Source organism: Stegodyphus dumicola, chromosome 7 (genome assembly GCF_044657685.1).
Source record: "Stegodyphus dumicola isolate Sdum_Otavi_A_Nest chromosome 7, ASM4465768v1".
Classification (NCBI taxonomy): domain Eukaryota; kingdom Metazoa; phylum Arthropoda; class Arachnida; order Araneae; family Eresidae; genus Stegodyphus; species Stegodyphus dumicola.
Genome location: NC_140774.1, coordinates 39,722,040 through 39,739,932, shown reverse-complemented (window position 1 = coordinate 39,739,932; position 17,893 = coordinate 39,722,040). Strand labels below are relative to the sequence as shown.

Sequence of the window (17,893 nt, the reverse complement as noted above, 5' to 3'; positions counted from 1 at the left end):
CAGTGGCAACACTTTAGGAAGTAAAACGTTTTTATCTACAGCGCGCGAGACTGTCTATCGGAAATTCTAAAGGCATGCTGTTTTTAAATATTTTTAGCACAACGTGTATGTGTCTGTAAATGAAACAAAAAAAACGCCTGCTTGAGCGTAGTATAAAATGTGAAAGCTTTCAGATTTTATTTATTTTTTTTTCAAATTTCAAAAATTATATTTAATTTTCTCAAATATATAAACCGTTTATATTTCAATCAGTATAAAACAAGAAATTTAACTTTATTAATATAGAACATAAAAGTATAGTTGTCTTTACTTTTGCTGCTCTAATAAAGCAATTAATTGTTCTTTATTTTGTGTAAACGCTGCATACTGTTGCGAGATAAAAACACTTTGGATGGAGAAGAAATTGATAAAACATTTCCACGTTTGCTTAGCCTATTTTCTAGCTTAAGCCATGATTCATGAAGTATGCAAAGAACAGTTTGCCTACATACAGTACGTAATTCTTTCCCATTAATGTTTCCATATTACATGCGGTAAATTTATTAATTCTATGCTGTTAGCCTTGACTGTGTATTCGGTCATTATCTACCATTTAAATGTGAATATTAGAATAAAAGAAGCCATGCGAATTTTATAGTTTTCCCTGTGCATAAAAGGGTTATGCTGGCAATTTACATATTATTGCATATAAAATAACATGGCTCTTTAGCTTGTTCCCATTTGTTTTTTGCTGTAGCAGAACATTTAATTTCCTTCAAGAACCTTTATATTCAAAATTCCTCTGCTTCATATAAAAGGGTTAACTTTTGGCTTGGGTTAGTTTGGCTTCAGAGTTCGACACTTTTCCTCGTGTATTGTAATTCTGAAAACTTTTATGTATCATATTTAAACGGAAATATCAATTTTGGCCGTTTAGACAACTTTTTGTGTGTGCTTACGGACAGAATAAAGGAACTTTTTTTTTAAAACGGTGGATTCATAAGGAACTGTTTTGTGTCGCATGTATGTTTCTACAAATCTCACATAGCTCAAAAACGATTAGCCGTAAAACGTTGAAATTTTGTATATGGGGCTGCAAAAAAACCTACAAAATTTACCAGATAAAATAGTAATAAATTTCAAACTATTACCACAAAGTTATTGAAATATTTTTACTGTAAAAAATTTCTATAATAGTGTATATGTACACTGCGCAAAATAAAATGAGACAGTTCTATATCTCCCGTTCTACTGGGCCGATTGACGAAATTCAACTTTCGTTTTCATGTCTCGAAATCGCGACTTATGATAGGTATTAGATTTACATATAGCATTGTTCTAATAAAGGTATTTTGACACAAAATCAGATTTTATATATGGAATATGAAAAAAATAGCGGATGAAATATGGAAAAAAATGGAATGTCATTTCAGAAAAAGTCCGATTTTGTGTCAAAATACTATATTACAGCAATGTTATATATAAATCTAATACCTATCATAAGTCGCGCTTTCAAGACATGAAAAACGCAACTTGAATTTCATCAATCGGCCCAGTAGAACGAGGGATATAGAACTGTTCCCCCCCCCTTTTTTTCGCAATGTATATATATATATATATATGTATATGTTACTCATCCCCTTAACAGACTTTTATTTTCACAATCGTTGGTTGTAATATATATTTCCACTTACAGAAGTGTTTAAATGACGAATACATTTATGTTTTGGCAATGTCAAATTAAAAAAAAAAGAAAAGGAACAAAATCCAACTTTTAATGCTTGTCTCTCAGTTCCTATACTAACATTTGAGAAAGTTTTATGAATATATAGAGTGAATGTTTATATGAAAGTATATATAGAATATGAATATGAATCCTTATATGAATATATGAAGGTTATAATGAAAAAATAAAATCATAAGATGATGGGACTCCCGTTCAACAAAAATTGACCGGGATATTTTTCAAAATTCGCAATTTTTTATGTAATTTTCAACTTGTCTTGAAGAATGGGTTGGTTAATTAAGCTAAAATAATTCGAGACTAATTTTAAAAGAGCAGCAAAAATTGTGTTTAATTTAATAGACTGTACAAGGAAGTCATAGTTCACAACAGATTATGATAAAAAAAATCTTTTTATTTATAACGCGAAAAGTGCGATTCTTCTGTTCATTTCAGCGTTTAAGAGGCAACTGTGCGATTATTATTCATAATTTCAACAAAATGTTGGTGGAAAAGTTTTAAATATTGCAGGAACTAACAGAAACAGAGCATGAAATGTATTGAAATAATATGGTATTCTTAGGAGAGAAAGAGTTCATGAGACAGATAATTTTTAAAACAGACAAAAATGAGTAGTAATCTTAAATAAAATTAGTATTTTCCCGAAGGAATCATAAGAATTCGAAAAAAATTCATTTCCATCTTGTACCAAATAAATAGCTTTTAAACTGGAAATGAAATTTCAAGTGAAACATTAATTGTAACAGAATAGGAATGTCATCCTTTGAAACTATTTGCCATTAATACCCATTCTGAAATTTCCTCAGTTTTTGAAAGTTAGATAGTTGCGACTTTAGAATCATGTTTAATGCTGAATGTAGCAGCTACCATTAATGAACATTCATTGTCTGGAAACAAGCTATTGAAATATATGAACTGTATAAAACATCATTTTTATGGTCAGATAACTTCTTTTTTAGTGTTACTCACCTGTATGTCCTCTGTATACTGAACTTCAGGAAGCTCCCCAATCAAAAAAAATGAAAATATCAAATCTAGAGATATGTGTGATCCTTCATACTAAAATTTATAACGTTATTTATTTTAATTTCTCCGCATAAGTTTCTCCGCATTATTGACTGGGGAAAGAGCAGAGAATGATTCTCCTTCCAGAAAAATTCCACAAAATTCAATGTTTAATCTCTTGCCGATTATAAAAACTGCTGTTCTAAAGTCACATATTCAGGATTACAAGATACAATGCCACCTAATGGATATATTTGTAATTAAAAATATTTATAATTATAAATTTATATCTTTCTATGCTAATTAAATTGTATATAAATAATTACATTATATGTTGTAAATGGTCTAATATATTGCAAACCCTTATCAAATTAAAAGCGAATAAAATAAAATCATTTTTAAATGTATCAACAACTACTGCTCACAGGTATCTAAACTTTTTAGGCTTATTTATTAGGTTTCCTAATATTTACTGAAATGAGCTTTTTGTGATAAACTAAGAAAAAAAATTTTTTTTTAATTTTTTGTGTGAGAAAAGTGCTAAATTTTACTATGTCTAACAAAATATTCTGCAAATTATGTTAAAATTCAAAATGTTTCAAAAGCTCATTTCCGCATAATCAGATAGGTATACTTTAATTACACAAAAAATTTCAAGCGTGTATCTACACCAGATTTTGAGAAAGGGTACATCAAAAATGGCCAATTTAACATTGTCGGTATAGGGGTATCTGACACCCCTTAAAAATCATTAGCTATCATTTTAATTCTTCAGAAGTCCAAACTTAAGAAGAAACATTTACATGCTAGACAAAAATCACTGTTATTAAGATTGTTGCTATTTCTTCATAACGTAACTTCAGTGACTGGAATCAGCTGCTGGCTAATCCCAACAAATTCATTTTACAGGATATGGTAGACTTCATAGCATATTAATAAAATCATGCATAACCAACTGCTTTCTATTCATCATTCTCTGTGTCAAATAGTATTACAGGAATGCCATTTATCAGACAGTATTTGAATACAGCATATCCCTGATGCACTGATCATTCTTCCAAGCAGCATTAGAAGCTGTGAATAACTTGAGAAAACATATTGCCTGCGATAACAGTGACCGCAAGTATGTATTCTGAGCATGAATATATACCATCTAACAACTACATGAACGCCCAAGGTATACAGAGACTTTTCATACCAGAAATGTTTCTCATTATGGTGGCAATCAACTTGTATTAAGTCCCCCATTCAACATCAGCGAATTTTTTCATACAGAAGGTATTTCAAGGAAAATTTTTCCAAATAAATTATGCCATAAAATTGTAGCTAAAGGACCATATTACAAGTCCATCATTGATATTTCTACTAATATATTACAAGCAATGGGCAACTTCCACAGCCAATGTGGTGTAGTGGGACTGCCATTTGACCGAGATCAAGTCCTAAATAACAAAAGGCATTCCTATAATAATGATTTGGCATAAAATATAATAAATAAAAAAATTTTTTGTTTATACTTTCCCAAGATACTATGAATAATATACTATACTAAGATATTATGAATTCTGGCACGCCCTATACAACAGAAGTTATTTTCATACAAATCTCACACTGTTTGTAGCCTTTTCTCCCACTGTTCTCAAATAATTTCAGACAAAATATACCATATTTACTAAAAAAAACAAGATCCCCTCAAATATAAGACCACCTTACACTACAGGGTAAATTTTAAGGGAAAATATATACAAGTGAATATTTTATGACAGCATGGTTCTGTTTAAATTCATTTGCTTTTTATTAGAATTAAGGCCACATTACCTAATTAAATACAATACATTGTCAAGGTATAAAAAGAAATTAACTATACATTATTACCTATTTGTTTTCAGGCAGACCAGTAACCAGTTTTCAACTAGACAAGGCTATTATATTTAGCAGTAGTTAACTCCTTTTATATAGTGAACTTCTTCCTCTCATTCTGCAATTATAAGATCCTACCAAATTTTAGAACAAAAGTGTAGCAAAAGAAGGGGAGATCTTATTTTAAGAGGAAGGTAAATTTCAAGAATTCATCTACTAAAATTTAGTTATCATTGATATATTTCTTGGCATGCTAAATAAAATTGAACGCTATTAAGGAAAATTCCCTTTGTGTTAAATAAAAAAAACTTCATATAAACTGCACCCAAAACATGTTAATACAAAAATGACTGTAAAAATCTTTCAAACATCTTCTTTTGCCAATAAATAAATATTTTTGTTATATATTGCTAAATTCAGGATATATATATTAACTTTTGGATTATCCCTGCCTTTGTACCTCTAATTTTTAATTTGAATGGCAGCAATCTATTTTAATTTGTATTCTTTTGTTACCTAATGCAATACTAGGTATTCTGATAAAGTATTAGGCACTTAAGGCGAAAAAATTTGGACAATGCATTTGTACTCTTCTGAATTAAAATGTTTTCAGTTGGGTAATTATGTATCTGCTTGTACATTACCAGCTTTTTTCTTCTCTCAATTTCTTCTGCCCTAAATAACCTATAGTGTTAGTTTTATTTAATCAGCATTGAATTCACTTACCTATATGACAATATTAATTATATCATACATCTTTAAACTATGTAATTCATTCAAAATGAAGTGAATGCCAACACATGGATTTCACTATTTATATAAAAGTTTATTGAACTAGAATATCTTGCTTCTTAACATATTTACATAGAACCATAACAATAAATAAAAATATAAAATGCCGAGCAGCACTGGAACTCAACATCACAGTCAACACTTATTTCACATTAAGTACAAAGTTATATACAAATTAATTATATATCATAGAAAGAAATATAATTCCATTTCAATAACTACATGAAATGTACAAGAAGTTTATATACAAATATAGATCCATCTTATATACTATCTTCTTAGTTAATATATGTTGATTAATTACTAAATAAATGAGGTGCCTAAACATAACACTAACTTTGTATAATACTCATGTCAGAAGCTCACAATAAAACTTCCAAGAGATGCAATGCGTATTTATAATGAATTGTTAACTAAAAATACCGAAATCTTCCATTTAGATACGTGTAATACAGTAAAATAATATCAAACAAACTAAAACATACAAAACAGAAGGTCCAGATAGCGCGGTCCAATATACAACTGAGATATCAAGAAGAATCAAATAGTAAGAATTAGAAAAGTTATATTGTGAATGTTGCAAGCTATACTAAGCGTGAAGATAAAAGAGCAAATAGAAAAAACATAAAATGGAACTCAAAAAATTTAAGTTTATGTATAATAAATGTAAATATAGACTAGTATACAACTGAAAGACAATAAGAATGACAGAAGTACAACAAACAGCGTGAATGGTACAGCTTAGAATCAACAATCGCACACATAAGTTAGATCATTAAATTAAATTTCTTATCTTGAAGACCATTAACAGAAAATGTAGATCAGTGTACAAATATACAATTTCAACAAAGATAAATAAAGATGAAATATGGCTTAAAAAATAGATTCCTTCAGAACAGCGTATTTGAAGAAATGGTATATTCTCGAATTTCTAGACTGAAACCAGAATTTCCTAGAAAATGGATTCTTCCAAAACTTCTTAGATTGCAAGCAGGCCTGAAGATGTACAAGGGAAACATCTGTCTCAGCTTCTCCAATCTAGGCAGATGATCATGTTATGAACAATTGACTCATTTGTTTGCTATATATGAATGCCCTCAAAATGTGAGTAACTACCAAAAACAATTTCTTTCATTTTAATGCTAACAAGCTCGCTAATAAGACAAGAATTTAATGCACATGACCATTTTACAAATTTTCCTCAAACATACATAAAAAGAACAATGAAAGCAAAATCAATAAAGTAAATTCTTAAAATAAACTGACATTCAGGTGTACTTTGAATTTGCAATGATGAAAAAATATTTGCTTATAATTATGATCAGAAGTGAAAGAACTCTATTCTCAAAAGTGTCTGCTGTCACAGCCTATAAATTATGCAATTCAAAATATAACTAAAAAAGAATTCTGTAACTTAAAAAATAATAACTCAAGAGAATTAATAAAAACTGAAATACTTTTCCTTCACTGAAATGATAGGCGGGGATTAGACTTACAAACTTTTCACAAGAAATAAAAACAGATACAAGAGTAAGTATAACAAGCATTTTTTTTAAATGTTTTTCTATAATAAAATTAAAAGTAGGTAGGAGTTCAAGCATTAACTTTAATAAAAAAAAAAAAATTTAAAGAGATTCATTTGCTTTTCTACACAAATTAACAATTAAAGTGAGATATGTTTGTTGATTCTGGTAATTTAAAAAAATGAAATCATAAGTACAAAACAGAGAATTCTGTACTTGCATAATCAACTCTTTTTGTTACACAGAGCTGCTTAAGTTTCCAATTTTGACTATCTATGATGCTTAGCATGTACAGTAAATTGTAAATATGATAAACAATGTCAAAAAAAAAATTTTTGTGATCGTTTACAAAATATTAACAAGTAAAACTTACTTATAACATTTCAAAAATAAAGATAATAACTTTCATGCTGTAATAAGATAAACAAATAACTTCCTTTATAAATAATAACTATAGAAATATGAAATACCTCTTTTATCTCAAAAAGGTCTTAAAATGCACAAATAGGGATAAAATATCTGCTAAAATTTACTTTAATATTAAATTTAAAAAATTAAACTAATTATAAAGTCTTGAAAGTTTTATCCAGCGTCGCTACACATTCACACTGAAGGATTATACTAAGGTAATTTCTCTATTCTATTCTATTCTGTAGTAAGTTCATATAAAATTTTTAATTCTTAAAAATTCTATATTACTTATTTTGAGCATTTCGATCCTAGAAATTCCTGTCAGGTTCATTTTGGTATATAAAAATTAAATATGCTTTATGAGTAATGGATATGAATCAACACAATTTTTTATCATTTGCTTTTAAGACTTTTTCCGTTTCTATAAAATCCTTTAGTAGTTATTTAATTCTATGTAACTGCATATAAAAAAATTATTACATATGAAGCCAATAATATCACATACTTTCACTAAATGCATTAAAATACAATCTGAAAGAAATTAATATCTTTTAAGAACAAAAACAACTTAAAAAGCTGGTAACAAATTTGATTTGAAAATAAAATTTCAGAACGCAATCTATTGTACACTGTAGCTGCATTTTACCTTAATATCTTCTGAAAGTAAAGTACAGATGTAATATATGATGAACAGAAATCACACTGCAATATTTAATCAATTCCAAATAATTAAATCCCCAAAAAAATTTTCATACAATAAAATCATACTTTTATTAAATTAATTAAATTTGAGAAATAAATAAATACTTTTAATTATAAAAATAGATTAGAAATTGGTACCAAATTTCAATTGAAAGTAACATTTTAATTTGGATTTATAATATATCTCCATTTACTTTACATATTACTAGAAATTACATTACATCGTCAAGTGATGGATTCTGATTTTCAGGACAATATGGTAAATGGTCATATACATCTGGACCAGTAGGAAAGATTTTCAGACACAACCAACACATATGAGAATTACAGTTTACACATTCCATATGATTACACCCACTTTCCTTTTCAATAACCATATTACACTTTGGGCAATGTTTTCGTGCAGATTCATTTTCCTTGATCCAAACCTAAAATATACGACCAGTCATTAAATTGCTAAGAAGAAAACACATTTAATTAACCTTTACAATATCAAAATCTTCCTTAAATTGTATTGAGGGCCATACAATAATCAGTATTTTTTAAGAGAATGCTAATTGCACATAATGCTATACACACTATTTGAAAAAGTTAACAGTTGGATCTGTTTCCTTGATTACAGATCATAAAATGTACTTCCAACAGTAAATTTTTAAACAATAGAGAATGTTATGAAAACACTTTCAATATCATGGACAGGAGGATTCTCTTTAAAAAAAGACTAACTGAATACCAAATGTCTCACTAATTTGAACACTTTTTAAAGAAGCATATAAAATATTTGTATCAGAGTGTGATTTGCACCTAAAGATCATAGATATGCAATTTTGTTGGCATAAGATACACCTTAGCTAAAATGTTTACCAAAATTTTGTGTTACACCATTAAAACCTTGAGGACCAGTGTGCAGAGAACGATATGCAATCACAGGACCGAACCTCCCTGAAATGAAACGTCAACACCGACCAAAACATTTTCAGTACTTAGCCTAATTTTACAAAAATATTCATATAAAATAAGCATGTTAATATAATGACCTCAATTTTTGAAGTTACGTATTTAATATACCAATTCTTAATATGTACTAATATAAAGAATATCACATTAATAGAAATAAATGAAACATGCAAAATACCAAAATTATAACTATACACATGAAAACAAAATTACAAATATGAAATTTAAAAGAAAATTAAGCAATAATTATCTGAAGGTAATTAAATTTCAATTTAATAGTTCTGCTGTGTGTGGAATAATTTAAAACGAGGACTGACACACAGGACAATGATAGCTTTTTTTTTTTGCCAAACACGTAAGATGTATCACGCATTGAGATAGCTGATGTCTTTCCCCTTCTGTATTAATGCTGTAACATTACTTTCTAATTAATTAAGAAAGTCTATGTTCAGTTTTAAAATAAATACAAAAAAGGACAACTGATCCAAGTTTTTCCATCACAGAAATTTATAAAATTAGCTCATACAATTTTTGCTCCTCAATGTTAATTGAATTTGGTATATATTTGTTAATATCGCTTTTGTTATTAAACTTATTTTATTCTTCCTTTCACATTTCAAAACTTAGGTTCATTCCAAATAATTCCCCTATTGTTTGTGATTAATTTTAAAATTCGTATTTTTAAATAATTTTTAGAAATTTTGAAAACATTTTGAATTATAACCTATAAAATTTTTACCATCATCTTAAAGTAGACGTATTTTGAAGCATGCCTGCAAAAAATTAGCTTTTTATTCAAAATTTCCGAAGATCTACGTGAATTTATATATTGGTGTGTTTTGAAATTTCACATATTTGTTGAAAGCGATAAAACACCAAATGCTGTTTAGACACCTTGCTAAAGTTATCTGAAAGTAGAAAAGATATAACTTTTTTCCCGCTCATGCGCAATGTTAAAAGGTAACAACAAGGTGCCTTTTTTTTCCGCTCCGGCCTAATGGAAAGGAAAGGAAAATTGGTTGCCATATATTAAGAAGTTTGCTAAGAGAATTATTCTTGGTGCAAACTGAAAAAATTGTGCCAAGATAAATTTTTGAATTTCTCCGTAAATTTCGCACCAAATTTTACAAAATTTAATATCAAAACATAATTTGAGTCGCTGAATCAAAATATGGAAAAAAATGTGTATGTTATTTCAGAAAAAGTCCTATTTTGTGTTAAAATACCTATGTTAAAACAATACTATATAAAAACTTAATATATATCCTAAGTCGCACTTTCGAGACATGAAAAATGCAATTTGAATTTTGTCAATCGGCCCAGTAAAATGGGAGATATAGAACTGCCACCCCTTTTTTTGCGCAGTGTACCTCATAAACACATTATTAAATAAGTTATATACAGATTTAAATTATTACAAAATAAGCTTATTGCTTTTAAATTGCTAAGTACAAGGTGTGGCTATTAATTTCCAGGACTGCTCTAACAACACCAGAACAGATGATGTGAAAAAGTAACCTCTTAATATGTTTCGAAGTAATTCCCATCTGCCATAATACACTTCTGTGCTCAGCTGTATAAGTTGTGGAAACAACTTTTAAAGTCCTCTTTCAAAAGGCTCTTCAATATCGACGTCACGTTGTTCTTGATGTCTTCAACATCTACAAAGCGTGTTCCTTTGATCACAGTTTTGAGTCTGAGAAACAAAAAGAAATCTGTGGGGGCCAAGTCAGGAGAGTATGGTGGATGATGCAGCTCCATGACCTCATGCTTGGCAAAAAACCTCTTCACTGGCAACACATTGTGGGTGCGGGCATTGTCATGCACCAGAAATCAACTCCCATTATGTCGAAAACGGGGACGTACTCTGTGAATTCTTTGTCGGAGTCGGGCAAGAACTTTTGCATAAAACTGTCCTGTAATAGTAGTGCCTGTTGGGATAAATTAATGGTAAATAAGTCCTTCAATATCGAAGAAAGCAATTAACATGACTTTGACCTTTGATTTTTGAAATCGAAATTTTTTTTGTTTAGGGGAGCTGGGAGGATGCCATTCCGTGCTCTATCTCTTGGTTTCAGGGTCGTATTGATAGCACCACGATTCGTCACCCATCACTATCGAATCCATGTTGATGAGTTCACCACACGTGTCCATTCTGACTTGCTTCTAATCGCCCGATAAACAGTGCGAAACAAATCTGGAACACACTTTGCATTTCCCTAGGTCTTGTGGCAGAATTTGACGAACCACCTCGTTGTCGATATTCTGACCAGCATTCTAATAGTCAGTCGCCGATCCACTGTTACAAGCTCGTGAACTTTCTCAATTGTTTCAGGCGTACACATGGAAATCGGCCTCCTGGTGTGGCCGTCATCTTCAACACTTTCATTGCCGTCCCGAAAACGTCTATATCATTCAAATGTGTGAGAACAGGATAATGCTTGCTCAGCATACACTTGCTTCAACATTGCATGTGTTTCTGTCACACTTTTGCCCAGTTTAAAGCAGAATTTGATGTTCACCCTATGTTCCATTTCAGCACTTTCGCAACACCACTTTCCCACTTCGACAACAACACTTCACCAAATACATTTCCACGCGTCTTTCCCAGCCAAGAACTGACACGCGCTGTGGGGAGCATGTGCAGATGTACTACTTTCCAGATACCAGCAGCACCTCTCTCGGGCGAGTGATCGGTTTCATGCTGTGACGTCAGTCCTGTATATTAATAGCCATACCTTGTGTTTTTAAAATAACAGATTAATTAAATCTTAAGATAAAATAAAGATCTTATGTTTCACAGAATGGAAACAACGAGATTTGGGTGTCACACAATGGTGTATGGATCTTATTGGCTAATTGGTTTACTGGCTGTATTTGTAAAGATACATTCAGGAGGTGGAGGAGCCAGTAAGTGAAATGTACGACCTGATATGTTTCAGTTGTTGGTGAATAAATGATAAACACTACATCTAGTTTTTTTTTTTTTTTTTCTTTTTTTTTTTTTCTTTATCTGTCAATTTTTGAGACATCATCATGTCTATGGATTTTATTTTGCCAAAAATGTTAGGTGGAAAAAATAACATCTCCAAGCATAAAAAATTCTGATTTTCTATATGATCTTTGAAATGTAAAAATTGCAAATGTGCAATATTTGCAGCATTGGCTAATTGATTAAGGCAAAAATGTTAGAGTTGAGGAGAATATTCAAGGAGTCAGTTACAAATTTAATAATAAATAATTTAAACTAAACCAAAACTGCCAGTTAAAAATTTAATAAACAAAGTAAAACCACTGAGTGAAAATCTGTAGCTTTCATCAAATTTAAACTGAAGAAAAGTCATAAAATTTCTTCTTGAATATTTCAAATTATATACATAAATATGTGGAAGTTGTTTTAATTAATTAGAGCATAATGAATGTTTTAACGATGCTATTTTTTTAGATTATATAAAGAGAGATTATATATAAAAAAAGATTATATAAAATATATTATAAATTATAAAAAAAATGAATTCTGTCTTAGTGAACTTCTAGACAAAGTTATGAAGTTCTTTACATAAAATTCTGTACTTTATTTTGAAAAATTTTGTAATTTAAAGTACCGTATATACCCGTGTATAAGTCGAAATATTTTGGACAAAAAAAAGACTTCAAAGTGTCAAATTTAATTTGCTTATTTTTCTTATTTATATCATTGGTTATGTTGTGCTTCGCAATGATGCTAGTCCATTTTTAAGTCTGAACTTTTCTTCATTCCTTGAAACTGCATATGATATTGCATGGTTCTGTGCAGTGTTTTATCACTCTGTTATCTGTTAATAAGCTAAATTTCAGAATTCTTTATGTGTATGTGTAAAAATGCATTACAAATACTAACATAGCATGCAGTACATTTTATTATTATTTTAATATCAGTAGTCTTGTAATGCTGTAGTATGATTGCAAACTGTAGTATGATTGAAACTTATATGTGGGGCCATAAAAAATTAAAAGAATCGGAAGTTCAAAAATTTTTTTATGTAATGCAGTTGTTTTCTCCCTCACTCAAATCGGACGACTTATCAAATAAGTCACTTGAAGTAATTTCATGACTTAAATTATGTGACGAACTAGTCACAGAGTTTCATACTTTAACTAGAGTAAGTTTCAATTAAACCAAAGAATTTTTGGCCCCCGAACAACTGATCAATATCGAGCAATAAAAAATGTTGTTGATATGGCTGATTTATTGGTAGTTAAACAGAAACGTCAGTCATACGCTGCTGGAATTAAGTTAAAAGTTATTTCTTTCGCGGAAGAGACTAATAACTGTGCTGCTTCTCGTCAGTTTGGGGTTGACGAAAAATTTATTCGCGTTTGGCGCAAGAATAAAGTAAAGTTACAAAAAATCCCGAAATCGAAAAAGGCATCGCGACATGGAAAAGTTCCTTTTCCAGAACTCGAAAATGACTTGTATGCTTGGGTTTTAGAGTGCCCTTTCATGGTCAAGAGTGAAGGTTTGGTGCAATGAATTCATATAAGAGCGGGAATGTATTCGAATCAAGGTCATCCCTGTCATCCTCGCACCACTGAGACTAATGAAAACATTGCATATGCTTGTGAGCTTATTGGACAGGATCTATGCTGTACAGAGCTTCAAATTTCGGAAGAACTTGGAGTCAGCTATGGAAGTGTCCAGCCACTCATCAGAAAGCATTTGGGGATCAGAAGAGTTTCAGCTCATTGGTTTAAAAAGTCACTGAATGATGATAAAAAAAAGCTGAACAAGTTCATATTTCTCAATTGCTTGAAACTTCATTTGAAGAAAGGGTAGCCTTTTTGCATAAAACTCTCATCTGTGATGAGACATGGGTGCATTATTACACCCCTCAATCAAAGCATGCAAGCATGGATTGGAAAAGGAAAGGCGAAAGACACCCAGTGAAAGACAAAACTCGATTGTCAGCGTGGAAAATGTTGGCCACAGCGTTTTGGGACTCGAGGGAGTTCTTAATGGTGGATTTCTTATAAAAACATAAGACAATCAATGCAACCTACTACTACGGTCTCTTGGACCAATATCGATGGAAAAGACAAGATTGTCCCATCCATGAAGTGCTGATTTTTCATGATAACGCCCGGCCTCACATAGAAGGTGTAACACAGCAGAAACTAATGGAAATGCACTGGAAAATGCTTGATCATACACCTTACAGCCTAAACTTATTGCCATGCGATGTCCACATGTATGGACACCTCAAAGAAGCACTTGGAAACATGCAATTTGAGTCCAAAGATCAAGTGGAAACATTCATACACAACTGGTTAGATATCCACCAAACTTCATTCTAAGAGAATGGAATAAAAAATTACCAAAGCGCTGAGGAAAATGTATCTTGAAAGTAGGAGATTATTTAGAAAATTAATTTGGAGAAATGTAGATATTTTCTATAACATAAATTAAACAAAAGGCTTGTCTATATTTGATTCACCCTCATATGATGAAATTCAATAGATAAATTATGAATGCATACATTTTATTATGTTTGCATACAGCATTACAAGACTACTGATATTAAAATAATAACAAAATGTACTGCATGCTATGTTAGTATTTGTAATGCATTTTTACACATACACATAAAGAATTCTGAAATTTAGCTTATTAACAGACAACAGAGTGATAAAACACTGCACAGAACCATGCAATATCATATGCAGTTTCAAGGAATGAAGAAAAGTTTAGACTTAAAAATGGACTAGCATCATTGTGAAGCAAAACATAACCAATGATATAAATAAGAAAAATAAGCAAATTAAATTTTTGGAAAGATAATGAAGTTAAATTAAAATGTACTGCATTAGGAAGAAACATAAACAAAATAGAAATATATTGCTTAATACTAATTTAGAAGTCAAACAACAAAAATCAGCATTACATTTTCAAATTTCACAGATTAGTTTCTATGGTTTTTGCCGAACCACCATCGTCAGCTGCAAAAGCGCAAATGAACGAGATAGGATATAATGATCAGATAAGATAATGGACAGAAAATAAGCTTTTTCACCCAACATTATTAATCAAGCAGTTAAAAAATTCTCATTTCAACACACTATAAGGCACACTCTTGTTTTAGATTATAAAAATTCTGTTGTCATTCCCTTCTTTCCATCAATTAGCTATAAAGTTGCACATATTTTGCAGAAATTTAACTTTCGGGTCGTTTATTCTCAAATCAATAAAATTCTGAGTTCCACACTCAAGGACCCTATTCCGGATATGAATTCCTGGGGTATTTATAGAATTCCTTGCCAGTGTGGTTTAATTTACATTGGCCAAACTAAGAGAGCCTTTAAATTTCACGCCAAGGAACATGAGGCATATGTTAGAAAAAAGGAAACACAGAAGTCTTCTGTTGCCCAACATTGTTGGTCCGAAAATCACACTTTCAATTTTTCTGCTGCCAAAATTATTCAAAAAACATCTTCCATTGGAGAACTGGATTTTCTAGAGGCATTTCACATTCAAAAAAATCTTTCTGTTCTAGTTAACAATCCTAATTCCAATCCATCTTTGCCTTTGGCCTTTAAAGAAATTATGTTTTAGTTCTGGTTTCATCAAGAGATGGTGCCCACTAGCTTATTTTCTGTCCGGGCTTTCTTATCTTATCTGATCATTATATCCTATCTCGTTCATTTGTGCTTTTGCAGCTGACAATGGTGGTTCGGTAAAACCATCGAAACTAGTCTGTGAAAATTTGAAAATATAACGCTGATTTTTGTAGTTTGACTTCTGAATTAGTATTTGTTCGGTGTGTTATTGTGTCTTAATATTGCTTAATGTTAGTTTTTGCATTTACTATTAAAAAATATACTGCATAAATACTTGAATGGCAAAGTTCACTCAAATATTCTAATATTTTAAGTGAGTTCCATGGCATGTGAAAAAGAAAGTTAATTTTCACAAACTTATTTTGGGTCATAATATGCAGTAGATACTTTTATAACATGTACTGAGACACAACCGGATATAACTTGATCAGAATGTCTTTGCTTAAAACACATCCAAAGCAAAGATAAATTGATATGTCTTTGGATACACCTAAAGAAGGTGGTTCTTTGCTTTCTATTGCAGATTTTTACACCAGAAATTTTTAAAAAAATATTCTAGACTTCCCTCTCTTCCCTACAGAATTTTTTTTTTTTTTTGTTTGTTTTCGAGGGGGTAATAAAGTTCATCTGTATTTCCAAATACAAAATTCTGCTTAAAAGAGGCACCTGTACATTTAAACTCCAAAAAATTTTGCTCCTGAACAACTAGATTTTTTTCACTTTTTATAGCTGGATTTTTACTCCTGAATATGATGGACAGTGGTTTTCCAGTACAGTTACTTTTAGCATGCCTGTACAAATGCCTATCAAAATGAATGGAACAACAAATCATGGCAGAATTTCAATTAATTAAAACTCAAACTGCTATGCAAATATTTCAAATTAGTTTATTATTTAAAAGGATGAGTATAAATAAAATAAATGAGAAAGGAATTTTTAAAACTAATTTTACAGTTCATAGCAAAATTTTACAAAATTGCAAAATATTTATTATCCAATAGCATTTTACTTTCAAATACATAACATACCATAATTTTTAAATTAAAGCTCCTTTAGCTATTAAATGAATCACACATAAGATAAGATATATTATGAAAAAACAGACCAAACAAACTTCATCACCTGTATTTTCATTACATATTTTCATTTTTAACAAAATTTTTTAAAGAAAACTTTTATTATGCATTGATTTAAAAACAAGAGTGACACTTAAATGTTCTTAACCAATCAGATACAGCTCATAAACCAATTTTAAAAAAAAATTGAAATTGATTGCCTTGGTTAAAATCTGAAATGATATTATTGCATATGCATGGACTGAATTAATGAAATAAGCAAAATCACACAGGAACTAGCTGCCTAAAATCAATTCTGATTTTGTATAACTGAATGTTAACTGTGTCATATCCCTCTTTCCTTAGTACCAAGCCACTAAAGACCTTTCACACCAACAGAATTTTTTAAATGCCCGTATATTGTAAAGACATTCATTACAGTCACACCGCCCAGACGGTATAGTGGTTAGGGGAGCCTGACTGTGATACTGAAGGGCCCGGGTTCGAATCCTGGAGAAGGCATGGATGTAAAAATTGTCTGTCCCTTCATAGGAGGCAATAGTGGCCCACCTATTAAACTAAGGAAAGAGGTATTAAGGTACTAAGGAAAGAGGACCTCCATATTAAAGAGACCACCGACCTGGCCCCTTAGGAATAGACGACACTGGGAGAGGCAAGTGCCCGCCATTAGGAAAAAAAATTTCATTGCAGTCACAAACACTAATGTCTCATTCAAGATCTAGACCCACTCTCGGCAATCAACCTCCACTAATCACAATACTATCTGAGTACAATTCACACTTTGCAGACAATACATAGGCAACATGCATTAAAATATGAAAATAAGATTCCATTAAAATTTTCTTAAATCAGAAACCAATTTAAAAGGAATGATTATGTCTCTCAACCAAAAATTTATTTTACTTTTTTAAGAACTGAAACTTAAAAAAGTGGTTTTACAAAATGCTACGATGTCTACATATATTCCAAATATGATTCAAATCCTTAAAAGGCATTAAATTCCTATGCATCTACTTTTTTCTTGGAAATTAATGACAACAAAAAGAAAACCTATTTCTCAATAAATCTTCATCATATTACCAAAGCTGAAAATACAGCTTGTTAGATTAATTTTACAAAATACGTAAAATAATTATTCAATCTTGAATCTTTTACAAAAACTAGTTCTCAATTACAGTTTAGGATAAAAACACATTGATTACATGCATTAATAGCACCCACATTGAGATGCTGCTAAAGAGTATGTTCTC

General features: G+C 30.5%; 2 protein-coding genes across 4 annotated transcripts in view; one reads left to right on the top strand and one right to left on the bottom strand.

Moving 5' to 3' along the window:
- The window catches only part of LOC118181699 (neprilysin-1-like), a 482,702-nt gene that overhangs the window by 285,431 nt on the left and 179,378 nt on the right, over positions 1-17,893 (top strand). The gene's annotated exons all lie outside the window — the stretch shown is intronic.
- LOC118181698 (uncharacterized) overlaps positions 5,394-17,893 on the bottom strand; it is a 134,636-nt gene continuing 122,136 nt past the window's right edge. For both annotated transcript variants that reach the window (XM_035350885.2, XM_035350886.2), the window contains one exon: positions 5,394-8,444. In XM_035350885.2, the coding sequence (XP_035206776.2) occupies positions 8,229-8,444 (216 nt within the window). In that variant the 3' untranslated portion in view covers positions 5,394-8,228. The remainder of the gene's footprint in view (positions 8,445-17,893) is intronic.